Source organism: Centruroides vittatus, unplaced genomic scaffold, assembly GCF_030686945.1.
Source record: "Centruroides vittatus isolate TY-2023 unplaced genomic scaffold, ASM3068694v2 contig_1924, whole genome shotgun sequence".
Lineage (NCBI taxonomy): Eukaryota > Metazoa > Arthropoda > Arachnida > Scorpiones > Buthidae > Centruroides > Centruroides vittatus.
This window is the reverse complement of record NW_027121182.1, coordinates 137,431-162,112: the sequence shown is the minus strand read 5'-3', so window position 1 is coordinate 162,112 and position 24,682 is coordinate 137,431. Positions and strand designations below refer to the sequence as shown.

The window sequence follows — 24,682 nt, the reverse complement described above, 5'->3', positions numbered from 1 at the left end:
AAAAATATATAAGACAGATGACGACGATGGTTGCCCAGTCGAAATAGAAGTTTTCGCTCTCTGCTTATCTAGTATTGTTTCAAAGAAACCTCACGAAATTACGTTAAATATCAAATGGAGTTCAGAACTCAATAAATATTTGATGACATCTATAAAGTGTACTTGCATAGCAGGAGAAGCAGGATACTGTAAGCATTCAATAGGGACACTGCTTCATGTAAACAGGTAAAACACTCAAATATTTAACTAATAGGTTAGTTGTATTGGCATGAAGATATAAATAAGTACTTTTCTCTTGCAGGTATGGTAATACTTTGGAAGATCTGAGTTGTACTGATCTTGAGCAGTATTGGAGCAAAATGTCAAGCAGGTCTGATGGGAGATATGGAGCTTGTAAAGTTGAAAATTTGTGCCATGTCCAGACAAAGGAAACAGAAATTCTTTCATTAAATGAAAGCCAAAGAGATGCTATCAGAGAACGATTTTTTCAAGAGTTGCCTGATTCTGCTTTAGCAAAGCATTCAATTGGAAGAAAATGCTTAGTAGCCAAAGCTGTACAAAGTTCAGCTGATAATATTGCACCACATTGGTCAATATTAAAAGTAATTGAACACTGTATGGACTGTAATAAATATTTGCCTAATATAAGTGATCATCTTATGCCTATTCAGGATTCAATGTACTACAGAGAAAATATATACAAAAATAAGAGAGAGATAGAAAACATTTGCCACTTGACAATGGAACAAAATAATGATTTATGGAAGAAAGAAAGAAGTATTAGAGTGACAGGATCAGTGTGCTATGAACTATATACTTATGGAAGGAGGAAAAATGCAGACTGGGAAAAGAAGTTAACAAATATATTTAGAAGCAAATTTAAGGGAAATGAAAATACAGAGTATGGTAAAAAGTGGGAAAAAACAGCACTCACATTGTATGGAACACTCTATGGTTGTGATGTCAAACAGTTTGGTTTGATAATTTCACCATTACTGACATGTTTTGCATTTTCTCCTGATGGGATTGTATTTAACGATGAAAAACCTATCAAGCTGCTTGAAGTAAAGTGCCCCAAAATTGGTGCAGAAAAATCTGCAGAAGAAATGGTGCAATTTCTTAAGTATATAGTACACGATGGGCATGGCAATTACAGCTTAAAAAAAAATCACAAGTATTATGGACAGGTACAATTAGGTTTGGCTATATTAAATTTAAATTCATGTGATTTTGTAATATTCAGTAGTAAAGACCAAACCCTTAAAACCCTTGAAGTTTTAGCAGACTATAGTTTTATTTATAAATTGACAGAAAAGCTACTAAATGATTTTACCAAAATTATTTTTCCTTACCTATGCAGTCATAATTCTTAAATACAATCTTGCTTTTTCCATCAGAAATCACTTTTAGAAGAAAATACACATTACTTTGAATTTTATTAACTTATAACAATATTAGCACCCAATTAAACAAATTAAAACAAAGTCATTTTCTTTTATTCAGTATTTTATTCATAATTTGCAAAAAAAGATATTTTCTTACAGATTTATGCAAAATAATTATAGAGAGTTAAGTACTAATAATTTTATAAAACATGTTATGTTTTGTTTTGGAATAAAATATTTTGTCCTAACTAGTGTTTGAGTTCTTTATCATACAAAAATTGAAAAACAAAAATGAGTAAGCCTTATTAACTATAAGATTATAAAAACAGTATTAAATTGCTGTTTAATACTGCTTCATTATATAGGGTCAAAATGAAAATGCTCACACCACTCTTCAAAATTTGTCATCACCCAATATTGGTCTAGATAAATTTACCACACCACAAATAATGGTTAGAATTTTGTCAATATGTGGCAGTAAAGTCCAGTCTAATTTTTGTTTTAAAACAGCAAATAGTTTCATTCTCTGAATAGCACGTTCAACGTGTACCCTGGCCTTTGCTATTTCTGCAGTCTCCAGTGCATCATGCTTACTTAACTGATTTTGCTTTCTTACAAACGGTGGACGTACTAAACCAATAGCTCTAGCAGAACAAGCATCTTCTATGTGAAAACCTTTATCTGTCATTACTTGATCTGCATAAGGATCCAGTAAATTTAACAAATTTGATTCCTCAAATATGGCTTTGTCAGATGCCCTACCTCCATATGCTTTACTTAAATAGGTGATAAGACCAGATGGGGCAATTCCAACTAATACTTTAACAGTATGCTTACCATAGTAATGGGAATAAGTTAATATTCTGCAACTAATACACTTTGGTTTTTCAACCAAAACTTCAGTGCAGTCCAAAATCACACGAACTTTGCTGTATTTTTGAAAGCACAAAGGTAAGTTTTTCATTATCTCTTCTTTGGAAGGCCACACAATTGCAGCACCTAATACTTGACTCAGATAAGCAATAATATTGAAAAATATTCTTCTACATGTTGTCATGGAAATTTGAAATAAAACTGAAACACAAGCAAAGGGCAAGGCCAGTTTTAACTTCATCATAACAAGAACAATTTGGACTTTAGTAGATATTGTAGTAGGCTTATAAGCAGTATTGTTGGACTGCAACTCACTAACACAGGCAGAGATGGTATCAAGCATTTTAAAACTGTTTAAACCTGTGAGAATATTCAATTCATTGTCTGATTTTATTAAGTCAAACACAGTAAATTTTAAGGTTGAATCTAAAAGTGTATTCACTTGAATTCCTTTTTCCATCAAAATATCCCTCTCCTCCTGAATGTTGGATTTTTCACTTAAATTTAAGAGTGCTGTAGCTGCATCTTTTTCTGCTTGTGATACTGATGTCATATCTTCATCCTCCTCTATTTGTGATGTCATTTGTTGATCTGTGCATGCACAGCAGTCAATAGATGATTTAGACCAGGATGTACTGGGCTGTGACAATTCCAAAATGTTGGTGTCATTATTAGATTGATACGTAGATTTTTCCTTGATAGTTTTCTTATTTGCCGGTTCCAAACCTAAAAATTTAGTGATTTCAATCATTATAAGATCTTGTTTTGGTATAGCGTTATTAAAGAAATGCATCTGACAAAATTAAGAAACAAACCTTTATTCCGTATTTCTTGTCTTTTTTGGGCACGAATGGACCTTTGCTCAGCAATCTGTTTTGAGGTGGTTGTATCAAACTTCCTTATCGGTATGTTTTTAGTCGGATACGAATTAGGTTTTAAATAATGCCGAGCACATGGTAAACCTATGAAAACGTAAGTACCATATGTGATAACAGTTAAAATATACTTATAAGAAATGTTTTTATTACCTGGCAAATAGTAATCGTCTTTGTCAAAATGCAAACTGCAAACGTACATAGATTTCGTTGATTGCTTTCCTAACTTTAGTTTTATTTCCCACTTTTTTCTCAGTAATTTATCTTTTGGGAATGTGTGCATATGTACTGAGTTTGATGTACCTTTAGACTTGCATCCAAATACACAGCAATACTTATTATTTACCATTGTAGGTTAAATACTTTCTAATTCTTACTGTCCACAGACATACATTATACCCATAGTAGTCGCCATTATGTAGTTCGCGCTAACACCGGTAGATGTCAGATCGATCGTTGGCACAAGCGAATACCGGTCACGTTCCGCTTTCCAGGCAAATTCGCTTATTAATTTATTTAATTGAATTGTTATACTATTTTATTAAAATGTATAAAAATATAATAAATTTTATTTATATAAATTACTATATTTAATCAAACTTTAATTAAAATTTAAAAAAAAATTATACGACGATCGCTTTCTCGACACGAGGGGGCGCTATTCTGGAATGATTCTGCTGTTTAGAGCTGTTCAACAGTTGTGGTGAAGACCAAATTTGATTCAAAATGGTAATTGTTTGATATTTTACGTTTAATTAACTTTTGTAAAGTATTATTTATATATTAAGATACTTTATAACACATATATATATATATACTTGTTAATGTTATAAAACACTATTTTAATCACAAAACTCTTGTTTGCTGAGCTTTCGAATGGTGGCTTATGAGAATGGCATTTTAAATGAGTTTAATATGAAAATAATGACATTTCAATGCTGTTTCTAATATTAAATTTAATATTATATCACTTCGCCTTTTTCAGAGAGAATTCTTTGTTAAAAGGGGCTTTACAATATCCCGTTTATCTCCTGATTATGCTAGGTACAATCGGCAATACAGACAATATGAAGATCAATTTTGAATATCGAAATCCATTTATGGCTCCGAACGAGGCGGTCGAAGCCGTAGACCTTGCCCGTGGGAGCCAGAGAATCGAAGGAACTGTCGGTCTGTGTTCGATCGTGACTGGAATTTCGAAGACCTTAAGAATGGGGTAAAATTTAAAAGTGAAAATTCCAGAATATTTCCAAAAACAATGCTAAAAAGTCAACTTTTTACCACTATTACTAGAGATGGCTAAAAATATATAAACGTGTCAAAGCTATATATTGCCCCTACCGGACGATTGCCAGATTTAAATTGGGCTACTTTACTACTACTAGTAACAATAAAGTAGTTTAATTTAAATCAGGAAATTGTTTGATGGCTAAAAACCCCTGAAATGTGATAAATGCCGTTGCACGAACTACTACTGGGATATATACCGTAAATATCTACATACATCAAGGAACACCGGGGATGTAAACAACACTTTCGGGAACCTTTTACCGGTGTTAGACGCAAAACGAAAAATTTCCATTAACGTTTTCGAACTTGGTAGTTCTTCTTCAGACGGTAAAAAACGAGGAACGCAGATTGAATAATGGAACGAGTTATTTTTAAACCGAAATCGAATGCTTCACGATGCAGCTGGTCAGACATGCGCATATGGTGCGAGTAGATGGCGATTAAAGGTCCGTGTCGATGAGGGTCTGCCAGGCGGTGGACAAATTGAGTTTCTCTTTATAGGAACAACAAATCCTTAATCTCCACGAGATGTGTTAATATAGAAAACACTTGCTTTCTGGTAGATCGGATGTGCCTCAACAGGGCTATTAGAAGATCGAAATAAAGAAAATTAGATTTATTAATACAGTTCTAATTTTATTCTGTTTAATCGCAAGTAAAATATTAAATGCACGTAAATGCAAACGTTGTCCTGCAAAAATTACTAACATTTTAAACTTTAAGGAAAAATCTTGTAAAATTGACAACATAATTTGTTAATGTAAAGCTGGACAATCGGGAACTTTTTTTGTCAATTCTTAACAGTCTAATCCACTCTCTGTCGGTTATACCCTATTCACACTGTACATTTTAAGCGGAATTAAGATTTAAGCAGAATTAAGTTAAGTCGCATTGTTGAAAACAAGATTAACTACTCGTTCACACTAGGTAATTAAAGCGAATTATTTGCTTAGCCCTCAAGTGGGTGTACTCAATATTACATTTTAAATAAAATCAAAGTTTTGCTTATTTTTTGTAAATCATCATAAATTAATTTATATTTAGTAATTTAAATTATAAATAACTTATTTAAAGAGCATAAGACGTTAGTTAGGAATTATTACCATTTATTATCAGTGATGTCGTCATCGTTGGCAGCACGATTCTCTCAATGTTTATATGACTTTAGCGATAGAACTGTAATAAGAATGGATTTTTGACAGAAATTTATATATATATATTTTTTTGTAAACAAGAAATTTATATTATCATTTAAACTTCTTGTACCGAAGCAGCATATACATGCTAACAGAGAAGAGTATCATTTGTTTGAACATTTGTACCTGCACATCTGCTTCTGCCATTATTTTTGAACTTGTGGCGGACCTCGTGGAAAGCTTAAAGTGACTTAAGCTCCTTTGAGAAAGCGATTTAAGCTGAGCCGGTTGTTGGTAGTAAAACCGGTTTAACGTTAAGTCAGTTCCATTCATATTTCATACCTTAAGCTGGCTTAAAATGTACAGTGTGAATAGGGTAGTATGCTTATGAGTTTCTCCGAATTCTGATTTTCGAATAATAATCCATTCCCACATGAAAACGGACGAAAACTTATATCGGGATTCCGTGTGATTTTGGAATTTCAATCTGGAATTCAATTCAAAAGCTTTGCTTTTCCTATTGCTATTCGTTTTTACTCCTGACAATATACAAGAATGATTCAAACGACCCAGATGAAATACTTGTTTTTAAATACAAGAGGTAAGCATCCGGTAAAAAATGCGAATACACGATTCACAAAAATCATTTGCAAAAAATGCAAAGAAGTTTTTTCTTGCATGTATAGGACAATGTAGAAATTTGAAGCTGTGATAAATGAATAAAAACCTCATCTTATATGCGAGTAAATACTGTATATATGTATATACTATATCATGCAAAGAGTTTGTATGTTGGTAAATTTGTTTGACTGTTTTACTTCTGTGGGCCTGCTCTGCGACTTTGACGAGGTCCCGACTGCCATGTTCGGAGCTGTATTCTTATTTTTTTCGGTGTCGAGTCGAATCAATGTAGCTTTTAAGCAATGCACTTTTAATGGTTGGTGAAGTTAGAGAAATGACGATGTTTTTACCTCAATTAATGGACCTTTTTCGGGTGGATAAAAGTGAAATTGCTTTTGCCATTTGACTTTGACCAGGTAGGAAAAGTTGGTATTTCTCTGGCTTCGCTCGCTGTTATTGTACGTCCTTAATTTGGTAAATTAATTATTGTCTATTCAAATTCTGTAGTCTGAGATCACCTCGCATTTTAAAGATTTGATTTGGTTGAGGCTTTATTTATATGTGTACACTTTTTATAATATTTTATCACACACACGTGATATCTTGCTTCAGTTACAGATCCTCCTTATGTGTACAGAAAGCCAAAATGATGCAAGATATTTTGAACTTAATTTCTTTGCATACCAATTTGTTAGGTCATTTAGTTTGTGTGTTGTTTTCCAGAATATTTGATATCTTTCATATAGCTAGGAATTTTAATGTGAACATTTGAAATTAGTATCTTATAGAGGCTATATAATTTTTTTTTTTCTTTTTGGCATTAAGTAGAAACAAGTATGGAGAGTCTAAATTACAATGCATATTTTTCTGGGATATCAATAGTAGAAGATATGCATGAATTTTTCAGTCTGCCTAGAGCTTCTGCAAATAAAATTTTCTTGTCACTCGACTCAATTTTAATTTGAAATATGTCAAAGGAGCAATATCAAATTTTCTTGTAATATTGCTTTTCTTTCTTTTGACATTTCAAATTTTTGTTTATTTTCACAACAACATAAACATAAAATTAACTAAATTTGTAATAATAATAAAAATTCAGATAGCATAAAAACCACAAAGTGTTTTTACTTAACATATTCTTCCCAGGCCGAAAGTTGTATTTGCTGTGTGATCGAACAAGTCATGTTTAAATCATGCCAAACTTAGACAAATACACTGTAACTTCTGAATAGCAGCCATGTCGGGACCAAGAAGTTTGTCTGCTATTAGGACGTACGTGCTGGCAGCCATACTGTATTTTAATGCAGTCATATAGTATAGAATATGATGATTACAAAAAAATCAAATTTGCATTAGGAATGTGAAAATACTGAAAAGTATACTTAGCATATACAGGTATACCTCGTCTTACGTCGGTAATTGGTTCCAGGAGAGGCGACGTAAGTCGAATTGTGTAGTTATGACGTAAGTCGTAGTTTCGACTTACGCCGTAACTAAATGCCTATAATGAGCACTTAAAGACCGCTAAATAAGACGACGACACAGAAACACAGATGTTTTTGTGTTTCTTTCTCTAGGATTTATGATGTTTATATTAACATTTACTGTAAATATACATATTTTAATATGATTTTATGTGCTTTTAATGCTTTTCTAGTCATATTACAACTTCGATATTTGTGGCGGATGGATGTAAAGTCGAATAAAATGACTTAAACTTGATTTTTATTTTTCCGTGTACTTTTTTGACAAACGACGTATAATTGGGAACAACGTAACTTGAGGTATACCTGTATAATTAAAATATAGGCTATATACAGTATCTTTTTAACTGTAAAAATCTCATCTCATTTTAATTTAATTTTAAATAGCAAGCAGATTGAATGGGATACTTTATAAAAATTATGACAAAATGTAAATGTTGATTAAATCAAAAACAAGCTGGTGTAGAAGTAGTGAAACAAAAAATGAAACTTATTATGAACATAAGGGTGGACAAAGGTGGGTATAGGCAGTGAGTGTTCAAATGTTGAGTTATGAAGATGATTTGCTAGCCACTTCAAGGGGTAAGAAATGTGTACATTATTCTTCCATTTATAATATCATTTTAAGTGACTAATAAATATGTCAATGTAATGATTTGTCTACTTTGTAGTTAGCAAATAAGTGTAATTTTTTAAACATTTTTGCTTTTTTTCAATAACTGATCTATTAAAAATTGCATCTAATCCACCACAAAGCTGTTAAACCAAATATCTTCCTACATTTTAAAGTGGCTGGCAAATTGGCTCTATAACATGATGTTTGAACTTTCATAAATAAATGCTGTTGTCGTAACCTTAAAACTTTGTTTTCATTACTGTTGTATTACAGTTCTTGTCGAATGAGTGAATAACTTTAGAAAAGTTTATGGTTTCTTGGGACTGTAAGCTTAATTCCAACAATAAGGCAAAAGTTTAATAACATTAATATGTATGACGATAATGGTGGCAACTTAACCATATTACTCTTTTCTAACAGATGATGATTATTGTTTGGCTTTTTACAACCTGTCTTCCTCCTTGATTCCTATTTTAAGTCAGTCTTTATTCAATGCCTACAGTCAAAATTTGTTGTCTGGAAGAGTATTTGAACCTATTCTTTGTTTTCCTTTTAAAATATTTCGTACATAATTAATTCTTTCAGAATATTGAAGACGAGTCTTTGTGTTTTCGTAAGGTAGGTTATGGATGACAGCATCTGTTATTCAATGTGTCTGCTATTTAGAGGTAAATATTATAGATGCCCTATTTGAATGGTCTGGAGATTGTAAAAATGTCTATTCGGTAGAGGCACCTGCTATTTGGGAATGTCCAGTGATGGAGATTTCACTGTATTGCTGAAGTAAGTAACCTTTATCTCCTCACAGTTGTGCAGAAATCCTTTTTATTGAATTTGTTATATCACAATTTGACTTGTATGAACCAAGTTGTGAGGATTGTGCAATGAATGGTGTTACATTGAAAGTTCATGAAAGTGGTGTTCCTCTCAAGACTTTTTTAATGGGTTTGCCAACAGCATGTTTGGGTATACTATAGATTACTCCCTATGGAATTGTGTGTGTTTGGGTATAAATCTGAACTCAGTGGACCGAGACGAGTTCAACGATACTCTACTTTTGGACCGGAGACGAAAAATAAAAAGTTGTTATACTTTTTTCCGGCTATCGCACGATGATAGGGAGTTGCGTCGCTCTCTGCTAAGTCGGCCTCGCTATCGCGATCGGGAGTCCCGTCGCTTGCCGTTAAAATTGCCTTTAGTAGACGTTTCCCTCCTTTTTTTTACTTTGTTCAAGAACTACTGTGAATCGATCACTAGTTTAGCACATGGCGGCGTGTGGTGGCGCCCGTACGAGAGGTCAGTCGGGCTGCCATGTTTGCTGCCATAAGTAACATTAACCGAAATGGCGATTGCGCGATGATCGGAAGTCGCGTCGCTCTCTCCGCTCTCGTATCGCGTGTTTAATGCTCCGGGAGATGACCATAGTCTGACGTCACGGTTTGCAGACTTTGCTGCAAGATGGCAATACTAGCAACTACGGTGCCGTCTGCATGAGAGCATTAAAAAAGTATGGTAACTTAAAAAGTGTGATAACTTTTTTATTTTTTGTCTCCGGTCCAAAAATAGGGTACCGTTGAACTCGTCTCTGTCCCCTGAGTTCAAATATATAATCAAAGTCCTGAAATTCCATAGGGAGTAATCTATAGTACACCCGCATGTTTTTCAAACTAAAGTGTGTGTCATAGTTTATAATCCCAACTGTTGAGTATATGGGATACTATGGATATCATGACAGTATAAAGAATATCAATCTGTGTGTGTAAAAAGTGTTGTGATGATTTTAAGTTATCACCAAACATAAAGAAAAATAGAAATGGTATCATGGGATTTTGATGAATTATCATAAAATTTTTGGTATGAATGGTCTATTTTGGGAATGAAAGAATGAAGCCCATAGAGCAAGCAAATGAAGTGAGGGGAATGCAGGGAGATGGGCCAAGAGGATAGTGAAGCAATTGGTTATGGGGGGTTCACCAGAGAGCAGTTAGCTTCTCATGTTGAATTGTCACAGAATTTCGTTTTTAAGAGTCTATACTGAGAACAAGCGAGTGGATCTGGGTTTACCATATGCAGTCAGGCTGGCTGCTTAGAAATTAATTTTTAGATATATTAAGAAATAATAAAAGTTTGTTTTTTTTTTCAGAGTATTATGGAATATAATGGTGGTTTAGTCATTGCCATGAAAGGCAAAGACTGCGTGGCCATAGCGTCGGACCGTCGCTTCGGCGTGCGGGCTCAGCTGGTGGCAGTCGATTTCCAAAAGATTTTCGAAATGGGTCCCAGACTCTACTTGGGACTACCAGGATTGGCAACAGATACCATCACAGTGTAAGTGATTTATAAGCATTGTTTCTATCTAGTTCGGGACAAACTTTATCCATGAATTAGAGTAACTGCGTTGCTTTATTTGCATAAATTAGTATCATTCAGAGTCTTTGTACTAATATTACTACTATTAATTTGGAATACAACAATTAAATTAAAGTAAGCAGATAAGCAATTAGGTAACATATAACCATAACATTATTGCAAGATTACAATTACTACTTTCACACTAATTTTCTTATCCTTGTGAAACTTTTATCGTTTTCTTATCCTTCATGTGTGACACTTGTCATGTGCGAAATTTTGCTGCATGATAACATGCAGTAAAATTTTTGGAAGTAATGCAATTATATTACTAAATTCATTTTCTTATTTATTGATAGCACACTATTTTTAGAAATTTGAACAGTGACTTGGAAAGAGTCGTATTCCTGGCATAAAACCGTAGTCAAATAAACAGAATTTTAACTATAAAAAGGCTTAAATTAACATGTATGAATGCAAGGAATAGAAAATTTAAAATTTGATAAATTATTTTTTATATTCATTTTTATCCACTATTTCCTATTTTTGCATATTGTTTTTAATGATACAATTATACTCATGTAATCTTTCTTGGTAAAATTCTTTAATTGCAGTGCTCAGAGATTAAAATTCCGAGTGAATCTTTACGAACTGAGAGAAAACAGACAAATCAGACCTAAAACATTTTGTGCTATGGTATCCAATCTCCTCTACGAGAGAAGGTAAGATTTGCTTTTTACAATACTTTGATGTCAAATATCAATATTTAAATGTAAATTTATGCACATACATTTCTTTAAAAATTATGGAGAAGAATTATATAGTGTGCTTGCTCTGTTTAATCCTTTATTGACAATAAAGCATTTTTTTCGTGTGACAGAATAAAATGCTTTCAGTTCATCTTCAAATCTGTTTTCAATTTGGCATTAACTCTTATTATATTTTGAGCATTAGGAGAGCCTTTTACTTTCTCAGCTCCTATAGAATGTAACATAGGAAAAGTATGGTGATCAGCCAAATTTTGACACTCTGCTTTTTTATTTTTCAACATTTTGACATTCAAAGAGCTTAAAAATGTAAAAACAAGATCCTTAAAAATATTGTGTTGGCAACTATTTTGCATTACATCTTAGGATTGGATGAACCAAAAATTTTGAAACCTGACAGGGTTATTTCTATGTATGGGACAGTGATGCTATTTAATTTTGCAATTCAGGGTTGATCAAAGGAGTAGGGAGACGGATAGGGAAATCGTGATGTCTCGACTGGGTCAGATTTAATGAAAATTTTACTCATTATTGGCATTTACAATATTTTTTAAAAACTCATTTATACCCTCAAATTTAAACCTTATAATAATTACAATAAAATAAAATTTCATAACAGGTAGTGTCACAAGCAATTTCAACTTTGAGCAAATGTGTCTTAGTATCTCAATAAACTTTTTTAAAAGAGAAATTTCTTATAATTCAACAAAATTATACCTGTTAAGATTTTATTTAATTTTGTATATTAGCATAATTGAAAATTATTGGACTTCCTTCCTGTTTCTTTAACTTCCCATTTGATCTTTGGGAAAGTAATGCAAGAGTTTTTTTGCTAGTGTTTTTTGTATTGATTGAGTTTGGCCATATGAACAGTGTTGTTGATACTGTGAATAGGATTAGATTAAACCAGTGGGCTTAATTTGCATGTCCTAGGAAACAACATGTTTCTTACATATTTTTACATGTTGAATACAATGTTAGTCATTTATAGTTTTCTTGCTCAAGAACACATCTATCAATAATAATACAAAAATGAGAATGGCTGATTACTAAAACTGATTAATTGGCATACTGCTCAATTATCAGTTATCAGCCAATTAATCAGTGCAACCCTACTTAATAACATGAATTAACATTCCTGATTAATAAAAGAGTCTGTTGCTATCTTTCAGCAATAACTGTAGCAACTGCTAAGTCTAATTAAGGCAGTCCCTGTTCTAAATATGACTTATTTCCATTGGAAGTTCCAAAATATATTTCTACAACTATTTTCAAATTATGCAAATATTAATGTTTAAAAATTAAATTGAAGACATAGTCGGTTGATAAAGGAATCATCATTTATTCACTTTCAAAGTCTGTAATTTAATTTTTAAGTTTAATCGCCATCTGACGAAATTCTACAATTTAATTGAAATTATTCTGCAAAGATTCATTACCAAGAGACAGCTGAAAGTCTACATTTACCAGCACTTTCTTCTAGTAGATAAAAAGCACTACCATCCCCATGTGGTAAGGATGGAACGAGAGCAGACAGCTGTGGCAGTTCTGATTTTTAAACTTTTGTTTTTAATTGGATATTTTTTCTTTGATTTTAGGAAAAGTTTTAATTTTGATGGCAAAGTAGCCTACAGAGAAAGATTTATATTTTGGACTATTGAAAGTGTATAAATGGTGAATCCTTTTTCAACAGACTCGGATAACAGACCTTTCTGTCTTCAATTTAATTTTTAAACTTAATTGCCATCTGATGAAATTCTACAACTTAATTGCAAATATTAGTGGTTGACATTAATACTTAAAATGATTTGGTTAAACTATTCTTTTAATATTTTTTTTAATAGTTTTTGTTTATTATAAACTTGGGCTCAAAATTTCTTAACTATTTTTATTTTTTTCCTTACAGGTTTGGTCCTTATTTTGTGGAGCCCATTATTGCCGGATTGGATCCGGTAACACTGAAACCGTACGTCTGTAGCACTGACCTTATAGGATGTCCTAATGAACCGGAGGACTTTGTTGTGGCAGGAACTAGCACAGAGCAGGCATTTGGAATGTGTGAAGCGCTTTGGGAACCAGATTTGGTGAGGAGATTAATGATGTATTCACAGGGATGTAACCATGGCCATGACATTTCCCACATTGGGCTCTCTGCTGGCCCCACTATCATCCTACATGAGTTAAAAGGTAAACGGCAGAAAAAAGCCATTACCAGTTGACTACTGGATGAAATGGAAAACAGGTATATCAGACTCAAGCACTAAACTACAAGAACAGCCACAAGGCGCAAAGAAAAAAATTTAATACTTGGTTCTAATACTTATTCGGCTTTTTTTTTTATTGAGCATTGTCATGTGCATCACTGGTTTGCATTTGACATGCAAGCAGCTGTCATACCAATATGGCAGATTCTTGCACAAAATGTTCCTAGTGATCATGGGTTATGTTTTTACTGTAGCCTGCTTACTTATACTAAGTTTATGCAAGATGTGATCCTCAGAAATTTCTGGTTACATCCCTATATTTTTCTTGTGATCAACCATATCAGTTTTAATTCTGAATGCTTTTGTTTTTAGGAACCAGATGACCTGTTTGAAAAAATTTCCCAAGCTTTAGTCAATGCATTTGACCGAGATGCTCTGGCCGGATGGGGTGGCATAGTGTATGTAATGTAAGTATTTAAATTTAGGAATTTCCAATGCTAAGTAAATTAGACATTTGTAGTACTGAATCTCAAATTTGAGAAAATACAAAAATAAATAAATAAGTTTGGTTAATTGTAAACAAAAATAAAGTTAAAGTGTAGGAACTGTCTGTCAAATAATTAGTGTCTTTCCCGGTACATCATACTTTTCCTGTTAGTAAGAGAGTCATGTCAATAATCTAACTAACTCCTTTCAGGGAAAAATTTTTGAATTGAAATAACATGACTTCCAAGTAAATTTAGTTGCCTTATATTTTATTATCAGTTGTCTACTTGGACATAAATTATTAACTCTTTAAGCTCTCAAAACACTCCCTTTCTGTTGTTAATGGCTGAATTGTTTTTACAAGGGGAACTTGTATAGCGAAACTAGTCTAACAACTTTTCAATGGGCTGACTTCATTTTTAACCCGTTCAGACTCTGGCGAATTAAATACTTTTTAATTTTAATGTAGTTAAACATAAAAACGAAAAAAAAATTATAGAAATGTGTTAATTTTGAAGAAAAAGCTTCAAAGTACAATTTCCTTTGTCTCGCCTTAGCGCGAAACTTGACACCGATGTGTCATTGTTTACACAGCTGGATGACCTTGAGAACAGCTGGTGTGGTCTTTCGCGGGACATTCTCATGAAACTCTCGGGAGGAGAAGGGTAAAAAGTAGGGTGAATACTAGATGGCGGTATATTTCTAAATATTTTTTTAAAATTACGATTTTAATTGAAATTTCCGACCCCCCGGACTTAATTAAACGTATATATAATAAAATCTATTAATTAAAAAAATTAAAAAACTATTGGATGCTGTTTTTGACATCAGAAAATAGCTTTAAATAACTTTACCGAAGTAAAATCGACGCACTAGAACTTTAGAAAGATGAATAAAGTTTTATAAAAAAATCCCATAAAAAAACTATTAAGCGTTAATTGCGTGTCATTAAAGGTTAATTAAACTCGCAATAAAATTTTTTCGCGCGGGTAAAAATTTTTCAAAAAATTTGGAGACTTAGAAAACATCCGAAAAATCAAAAAAAAAAAAAAAATTTTTTTAGGGGTCCTAAAGGACCCCATTTTTTGTAACGCTATACAACTTGCCCGAGATATCTCGGGCTAAGGGCTGAACGCGTTAATGGATGAGATTGATTTTGGCTGATTTTGTGTTTAAAGAGTTAATAGGACTTTATACCGGTGTTTTGGTTATCGACAAAGATGAGATCGTAATCAGAAAAAAACAAAATTTCTTTATCTTACAACCTGTAGTACTTTTTCCTGTACACATATTACGTGTGTTTTGGTCTAACATGCCCCTCTTCAGCAGGGATACTACGACATTCTAAAATATAATAAACAAATAAATAAGATACAAAAATTTAAGATAACAGTAAATTGCCCAACAATAAAATGTTAAAAACTTACAGAAGATTCGCATCCAAATACAATTTGTGACCAAATTATATTTCGAAGAAGTATAAGTACAAATTTGATCATTTCATTTTTCTGTATTAAATACAAAATGAAAACTAAAAAATTATATTTCTAAAAAAATTACAAATTTAACATTTTTTATTTAAAAACTTACATTGAACGTTGTTCAAATTAAACGAATAAGTCAACTGTCTCTTGCTGCAATTCTCTATTTGCAACCCTTTTGCTTTTTTTGATTATGTCATTTAATGGTATTCCAGGATTGGTGGATTATACATTATAAAAATTATTATATATTCTGTTGCTTTGTCTATTTATGTAAATGTGTTCAAATAATTGTTTTCTATAATTATTAGATTCTTTTTTCTTAATTTTAGTTGTATTTAAATTTAATTCACAGCCATTATTATTACAGTGTTCTGCTACTGCAGAATGTGCATAATTTCCTTGTATTGCACATATATGTTCTTTTATTCTTATTCCCAGTTTTTTCTTTGGCTGGATCACAGTTACAATTTAATGAATAAACATTTCCTTTTTCTTCCATTATATTAGCTTTTTTTTATCAGACTTATGATATAAATATCTTTTAATTAAATCATTATTTTTGGGTATTAAATTTACTTTTCCTTTTAAAAAAGTTTTAACTCTTTCGAACATCTTTGGTATGTAGACTAAATATACACATTTTTTTATGTTTATCAAAGGTTGTATTTCTGTTCACATCACTATTAATCCAGTATAGCCATTTTTCAAGTATTTTTTTTTTTTTTTTTTGGATAACTGTTAAGTAAAAACATTTTTATAACCTGTTCAATTTCAATTTCCTGATTTTGCAACTTACTAGTTCTATTTTTAATTTTATCAATATACATTTTAAATATATTAAATTTCATAATTTGTGGTATACGAGGCGTGTTTTTAAAGTAAGTACCGTTTTAATATAACGCCGCTGGAGCGCTGCAGTCGGCACTTAGTGCATGCGCGCTGTGTACCTACATCTGTTGGGAAGCCACAAATGCCATTACGGAGCCAGTCAACTGTGTTTACTGTTGTTTGCATGTTATTGAAATGCCGCCGCTCATTGAGAATCCCGCCGACTGCGAAGTGCGTGCCGTTATTCATTTTCTCAGTGCCAAAGGCTCGAAAGCAGCTGAAATTCATCGCCAAATCAGTGAAGTTTATGGTGAAAGCGTTATGAGTGATGGAATGGTACGAAAATGGGTTAGGGCCTTTAGTAATGGCCGCACAAACATTCACGATGAGGAACGAAGTGGGCGACCTTTAGTCATTATCGACGATTTGATTGAAAAAGTGGACTGTAGAGTGAAAGAGAACAGATGATTCACGATTTCATCTTTATCTAAAGAGTTTCCCGTAGTTTCAAGAAGTGTTCTCTATGAAATTGTGACCAGACGATTAAATTATCGGAAGTTGTGTTCCCGTTGGGTGCCGAAAATGTTGACGGAGGTGCACAAAACCAAACATTTGGCCAGTGCATTGACTTTTCTTGAGCGCTACAGTGACAATAGAGATGATTTTTTAAGCCGTATTGTTACAGGCGATGAAACGTGGGTAGCCTACATTACACCGGAATCGAAGCAACAATCCATGGAATGGCGACATTCATCATCTCCAAGGAAAGTCAAGTTCAAGCAAACAATTTTTGCTCAGAAAATCATGTGCACGGTGTTTTGGGACAGATACAGAGTGTTGCTTGTTGCTTTTTTGCTTCATGGTGAAACGATCAATTCAGCTGCATACTGTGAGACTTTAGAAAAACTGCGCGTGCAGTACAAAACAAAAGGCAGGGCTTACTGAGCAAGGGTGTCGTTTTGTTCCACGATAATGCTCGTCCACATACGGCAAATTAAACTCAAGACCTAATCACATCATTTGGCTGAGAACAATTAGACCACCCTCCATACAGTCTCGACCTAGCGCCAAGTGACTATCATTTGTTTCTGCATTTGAAGAAGCATCTGGCAGGGCAGCGCCATAACAGTCACGACGAAGTCAAAACGACCGTTCTGCAGTGGTTGTCTCATCAGGCAGCAACATTCTTTGAGGATAGAATACAAAAGCTGATCCCACGATACGATAAGTGTCTCAATATTAATGGGAATTATGTAGAAAAGTAGTGTAAAATATGGGCTTTCACATAAATAAAAATTTCGTTAAAAATGTTTGCTTGTTTTTTTTATATTTCAAAACGGTACTTACTTTAAAAACACGCCTCGTATTTGATTTATAATTGAGAACTTTTAGTATTTGCATAGGTTTTACAAATTTTTTATATTCTAAACCATTATCATTTCTTTCAATAGTTATATCTAAGTAATTAATACAATTATTTTTTTTTCGATGTCAAACTGTATGTTTTTCTCTATTAAGTTAGCCTGTTGGAAAATTAATTCTTTTGTCTTTCTATTTTCAAATAAAATGATACAATTGTCTACATACCTATTACAGGGCTTAAAGTGACTCTCTTTTTTAGCTTTTTCTGAGAAAAACACACTTTTTTAGCTTTTTTCACTTCCCGTGTGAAATTTTTTTTTCGTAAATGCGCTCAGGAGCGAAATAGCAACTAGCACTTCCCCGTATGCCTTATGGACTATGCGCGACATGTTAAGGCACTGTCGTATACACATGTAGTGTACTACATTTATATAGACTAACAAAACGAGGAGCTTCCCAAAGCTTGATACTCTGCACATGCTGTAGGAATTTGCACGTGGGTTCTCCTTGTTTGTATCCTTGTGAAATACCGATCTCCGCAGGCACTTCGATATAATCACGCTGCATTAAGTCAAGTACACTTCTAGTTTGGCGTTAAGAGTGATTTTTATACAGCATTATTTTTAGCATTTGTATTTATTTAAGCGCAGTGGACAAAAGAAAGAAATAGATTTTATTTAATACTAACAGTAGAAACTCATGTTTTAGCAACGGAAAATCGTATAGAACCCAATACTTTCTGATGTAAGTTGCTAAGCAAACTTCTTTCCAACCACCTGCTATTCTTTAGCTTAAACGATGACATTTACTCGTTTTTGACTACCGAAAAAATAATTGTTGAGCGATAATAAATTTGATTTTTACTGTTATTATTAAATAAAACGTTGTAGGACACTTGTTTCAAAGATTGTATCTTTCTAGCACTCTGTAAAATTAAAGATCGAGCGAATCTCGTGCCAGGAAATACAAGATTTTAAACTAATATCTTAAATATTAATAACTTCTGTAGAGACAATCTTTAGACAAAGACAAAAGTTTGGTTTTAAGTGGGTGCTTATATATTTGGCATGCACCATGGTTTTCTGCATTCTAACGATGTCCTTCATTTTCCATTTCGACAAACTATAAAACTCTTCATGCACGTGCGCATTCGAACAGCTGCGGTCAATCCGGCACTAAATTAAAAAATTAATTTGTAAATATTTAGCATCGAAAAACCGCTATTTTCACTTTAATCTAGCTTTTCGATATGCTTCTAGTCGAACTCAGTCAAAAAATTAATTTAATTATAATTTATTGAAGATTTTAATATTTTAATATTAGAAAGTAATTAGCATAAATTACATGGTGTCATGTCTCATCTTCGCTCCTGTTCAAGTTTATTGTCCTATACATGCGCCGATGTTCGTTTTTACTTCTGCTGGGGTTTTATTTCAACCTCGACCATTTGTTTACGCAAAGTGGGGAGACGGGCATCATGTGATCACGTACCTGACTTTTTACAAGTTTCCTTACCTCAAAAGAAACTTATATTTTTTCTTGATTTTAATTGTTATTAATTAACTTTTTTGATGGATTTTTATATCTTTGTATTATCTAAAGTTGCAGATATAGATGCGTAAGACTTTGTTTAAAAAATTGTTTTTCTTATATTTTAAAATTCAAAAATAAATTAAATATCGGAAATGCTAAACTATAAGTCAGTGTGTTTTACATTATCATTGCGAACAGATACAGCCAATTATTTTATAAACGTATTTATTATTTCAATTTTTATAAATTATTTAATTTGATGCAACGTAATCAATTAATTACTGTGGCACGTTAACATGGGTGTAGCCAGGAAAGGGCATGGGTGGGCACACCTCTCCAGTTAACCTGGTGCCTCTTCCCAGAAAATTACAGCTTCTACTAGGCCCCTCGTAACAACACGTTAATTAATATGGAGGCGAGACTCGATTCAATTACTTTTTCATTTCAGACGTTAATTACAGTGTTATTTTAATGTAATTTTATACATAATGTATGTTTATTATAATTAATAAATCTATATAGGAATAATATCTGTGTCTAATAAAACAAAGCGATTATAATAATCAAAACCGTGCGTTTCATCTCAATCTTTTGTAAGCGAAATTTTATGATTTTAATTTTTAAAAAATGAGATTTTTATTTGTAATTTCTGTAATTTGATCTATAAGAGCAAAAAACTAAACTTATCAAATATCAACTCTCTGTAAATAATTTCATCATTTACTTATTAAAGTCAGATTTGTTAAATTTGACGGGATTGTATTATTTTTCAACTTCAGGGTAGTAGAAAGCTTTGTATATTTTCTCCCATAAAAGTAATAGACTCTGCCGGTTCCCCACTGTGAAGGACAACAAACTGCTAAATGTTTAATTACATTGTTTTCATAAACTCTCTTCTCTGTCAGTTGTGGGTCCAATGACTAACAAATTGTTTTATTGTATTCAGGGGAATAGATTTGGAGACTAGTATTACCAGTAATGAATTCTATAATTTTATTTTTAATCATTTAAAAAATATTGATAAAATTACCAAATAAATGATTGGGTCACAATTACTAATGGTATTGCTATATAACAGACGTGGGCAAATGAGACTCCGAGAGCCGCATGCGGCTCTTTTTGAATTTCATGTGGCTCTTGCCGAAAGTGTTAATTTCTGCTTTTTATTATTATTTTTACAGTTTTATTTCCACAATTTTGTGAAAATATGTTTATTAAAAAATTCAATACTTGTTCTATATTATATAATAAAATCCAGGTACAGAACTGCAGTACAGAATAAAAAAGTACAGAACTGCTGCTCCCATGCATTTTGCAAAACCTACATTTCGGCTCCCACTTTTGCTTGCCCACCCCTGCTATATAATGAACATGCAACCCGCTGATTCTGCCAGAAGTTGTTTTTTTTCTTCTTTAATTACATTTTTTTTATGAAGAAATCAAAAAATGTACCTTGAAATAAATGGCATTTGAAATTTGGCATGTTATATGGAAACACATTCTGGTAGTTATGTTACTATTCCATTTGCTTTGCTGTGTAACGATGGGAATTCCGTACGGGGCACATGAAAACTTAATGCGGGCCTGTTCTGGCTTAATGCAGTCTTACTGGTCACTTTTCTGGAGTATAAACTCAACCTAACTATTTTCATATTTAATCTTATCAGTTCACTTAATAATCAATCTAATATCATATGCAATGTTATTGATACAAAATATGTGTTCGTTTGTGTGTTTTTTTAATAACGCCTGTTTTCGTTCATTTTAACACTATTAGCTTTTTTAGCTTTTTTTCAGTGTGAACTCTTTTCTCACTTTTTTTTATTGCCACGACATCTTTAAGCCCTGTCCTAACAGCAATAGGCTCTTCTCGTTGAGAATTCTTGGATACCTCCAGCCATAACTTCTTCCATGCTTCGTTCGTATGTTTATCAGTTAATTCTTCCCAAGCAAAGCCGATATTGCCTATGGCATCCATGATGTTATATTTTTTCCAAAATTGCATCAAACATATATTTAAAGCAAGAACATCTTTTTGCTACCGTTTTCTGATTGGTTTGTCCTCATTAATAATCGTATTATATACGAATCAACGAAATGCCACGATAATTTAAATCGGCGTAAATTTTGAACTTTTTTCTAGCTTCGAGCAGACAGCGTTATATCGAATCGGTGTTAAGCGGGTTCTTCCTGTGTATATAATATTTTATATGTTTTAGAATTATAATTGATGCGAATCATTGAATCATTCTTTTAGTAAAAATAATGCTGCTGTAATCCATAATGTTTAAAAAGAATTTGAACGTTATAAAATATTATAAATAGCAGAAATATATTTTTACTGTAGAAAGTTATAATAAACCTTAAATTAGCTTTACACCAATAAAATTAAAGGGACCGAAGAAGAGAAAAAACTACGTGTGTCTACATGAAAGAAAGAATATCTCTCGTTGCATGTGGCTTGTGAAAAAACACTATTACATAAGTTTCACAGCCTTTACATTTCACACATATTTTTATTTACTCTATCAATATTCATTTTGTCATGTCAATTTATCAGATTAAGGATTTTTCTGAAGAACTTGGATTCTACCGTACTGTTTTAATGTGGTTTTTGTGGGAAATCAAACATTAAAAATATGTTCGATTTCCCGCAAAAAATGCATCTAAAACAGTACAGTAGAATTCAAGACCCATCTAAAAATTCTCTAATTAGTCTCGAACCCAATTGTTGCACCCAGTGAAAACGGGTAAGATTGACTATGATCTAATAATCTTAATGTTCGTTGTCGTTACTTTTTGTCTGAGCAACATCTGGCTCATTGCTAGTTTATTTTATAATACTTCTCTACCCGAAAATCAAGCTTTAGTTTTAATACGAGCACAGACAGAAATCTTACAAAATTATTTTTACAATGCACTGGAAAAAGTACATCCCATTGACCAGTCTTCGAGTTTGGATGTTAAAATGGTGATACTGCACTATCCAGACATTATCCGAGATACAGCATTGCCACCAATCCAAGTTTCAGTAGAGCATTTATTTTCCACTCTTAAATTTTTTGGTGAGGAGTAAGGGTGCGACTATGCAGACGCAAATTTAGTAGCGATCGAGAGGTTGCCGGCGATATAGTTATTGCAAAGGAAAAACATGCACAAGCGAAAAGCGAGAAATATTGCCGGCGAGAGCAAATTTCTGGTTCTCGCACATATCTAACAGGGTTTGATATTTATCGCTTCTCGCTCTCTCGGAAAATTCACTCGCTCGTGTCTGCATGGTCGCAGCCTAATTCAGTTTATATTTAACAAATGAAAAATGATAAGTTAATCAACATGGCAAAATAAGCAACCTTTTTCTTTATTAGTCTAAATGTTAGATATCTATTCTTGACTTTAATGTGTATACTTGTATTACCCAACATACTCATATATTATGTACGAGTATATAACATTTTTATTTAAAGTAATTTGTTTGTATACAAATGTACTTACTATTTTTATTCGTACGTGCTTACCAAATACCATTTCCATCATCAAACAAGTCAATAAATGTGAATTTATATATTCAGTGGATGTGTCAGATTTTAATGTTTAATTAGTTTTTTAAAATCATTTTATTTTGTATTTTTGAAAAAGTAATCAGAAACTTCATTATTATCACTTTCCCGGCTGCCAGATTTTTACTCTTTTGGATTCGGGAAGCCTCGAAACGTAGAGAAGTGCAAAAACATTCGGGGTTTTTTCTGTATGCACAGATGTTAGAATGTGTATCAAATGATTTAGTTCAACCACTTTGAAGCTTAATAACTCGTGTGTTAAATCATTTGACTCAGATTCGAAATCGTGCCCCCCCCCCCACAGCATAACATCCATACATACAGAAAAATAAAAACCCGAATCTTTTGCAAATCTCGACATTTCGAAGTGTCCCAAGTCCAAAAATGTAAAAAATTTGGAATGGAATCATTTTTTTTTACCAATTGCTACACTTTTCCTCTGTTATATATAACAACCGGAAAAGTAAAAATCATCGAATGCATATTTATATATTGACTAGCAGATGAGCACAGCATTGCTGGGGTGAAAAGTAACAATAGCAAAGATTAAGATTATTACATTATAGCCACTCTTACCATTTTCAACGGGTGCAAGAATTAGGTCTTCCGTTTTCCAAGACTAATTAGAGAATTTTTAGATATCTGCTTACCGCACCGGGATAACGATAATTAAGACTCACTGCAACCACTAACTAGTGCCTAGTACTACTAAGTGACGAATAACGAACGTTTTCCGAGTTCTTCGGGTTTACTTAATTCCAAAAGTAAGCTGGATCTTCCAGAGTCGTTCATAAATATGAACTCAAACATTATGATGAAGAGTTTGAATAAAGCGAACGTATGCGCATGCGCTCCCCGCGTCAATTTTGGATACGACGGAACACTAAATATCGTTGAGAATTTTTGGTTCTAAAAAAATGTTCGATTTCCTGCAAAAATATGGCATCTAAAATAGTACAATTGAAGCCGAGTTCTTCGGCGTGATCTTTAACCCTTTTCCACTCCCCAGCGGGGGGAATTTTGAAAAATCCCTTCTTACTGTACATTCTCACGATAGTGTACCCTGTATACCAAATTTCAACTTTCAACTCCTAACTGTTTGGGCTCTGCGCTTATAATTGAGATGGGTTAATGATGTTAATAAGAGTATGTCATTACTTACAAGTCTTTTAGCTTCGAACGTAGAAACTTTTTTATTCCAATCTTTATTAGAACTATATATATTGAAGCTTAAATTCTTTGGTCGCACGACGACGTCAGAATTTCCGGGCGTGTTTTGTTAACGTGTCCGTCCCCGGTCGGAGTCGGTGAAGTAAAAATCTACAGACTCCACAGTCCTGGTTTTATTCCTATTGAATGCTGGAGGATTAGTGTACATTTTTGATTTCCCAGAGCCTTTGTGTAAAAATTATTCCACTCTACTGTTAGTAGAGTGGTCCAAGATTTATTTTGAACTTGTAAGCATTTTTGTAATTTGGTTGTTTTGATCAAATTGGTTTTAACAATTCTTGAACTAGTTTAAAAATATATCTTGATTAACTGGCCTTCAAGATGTGGTGTGGCCCAGAAAAGTAGATATCACTAATTTTTTTTTAAATAATGCCAAGTATTGGTTACCCTCTATTATTATTGTTTCCAAGAAATTCATCACAATAATTTAGTTTCTCATGTACGTGGATTTGTATTTCTTCAATTTTAAATTTTAAGTTGAAAAATGTGCACAACATACTTATTATTGCACACCATGTACATATGACAAGTTAAGTCAGTGAATCAGTCATTGTACATTCATACATGAGAATGGCTGCCAGTCCTATTGGGGGTATTATTAT

General features: G+C 32.8%; 2 protein-coding genes across 2 annotated transcripts in view; one reads left to right on the top strand and one right to left on the bottom strand.

The window, feature by feature from the left end:
• Window positions 1-1,488: 1,488 nt before the first annotated feature.
• Window positions 1,489-3,601, bottom strand: LOC136970362 (uncharacterized). Its single transcript, XM_067264794.1, has 2 exons — window positions 3,074-3,601; window positions 1,489-2,984 (listed from the first exon to the last, which is right to left on the bottom strand). The coding sequence occupies exons 1-2, from the start codon at window positions 3,480-3,482 to the stop codon at window positions 1,780-1,782; spliced, it is 1,614 nt and encodes a 537-aa protein (XP_067120895.1). The 5' UTR covers window positions 3,483-3,601; the 3' UTR covers window positions 1,489-1,779.
• Window positions 3,602-3,770: 169 nt separating this feature from the next.
• Window positions 3,771-24,682, top strand: part of Prosbeta3 (proteasome subunit beta type-3) — a 21,859-nt gene continuing 947 nt past the window's right edge. The window contains exons 1-5 of the mRNA XM_067264790.1: window positions 3,771-3,862; window positions 10,424-10,608; window positions 11,244-11,351; window positions 13,303-13,480; window positions 13,973-14,067. Coding sequence (XP_067120891.1) covers window positions 3,860-3,862; window positions 10,424-10,608; window positions 11,244-11,351; window positions 13,303-13,480; window positions 13,973-14,067 — 569 coding nt within the window. The 5' untranslated portion in view covers window positions 3,771-3,859. The remainder of the gene's footprint in view (window positions 3,863-10,423; window positions 10,609-11,243; window positions 11,352-13,302; window positions 13,481-13,972; window positions 14,068-24,682) is intronic.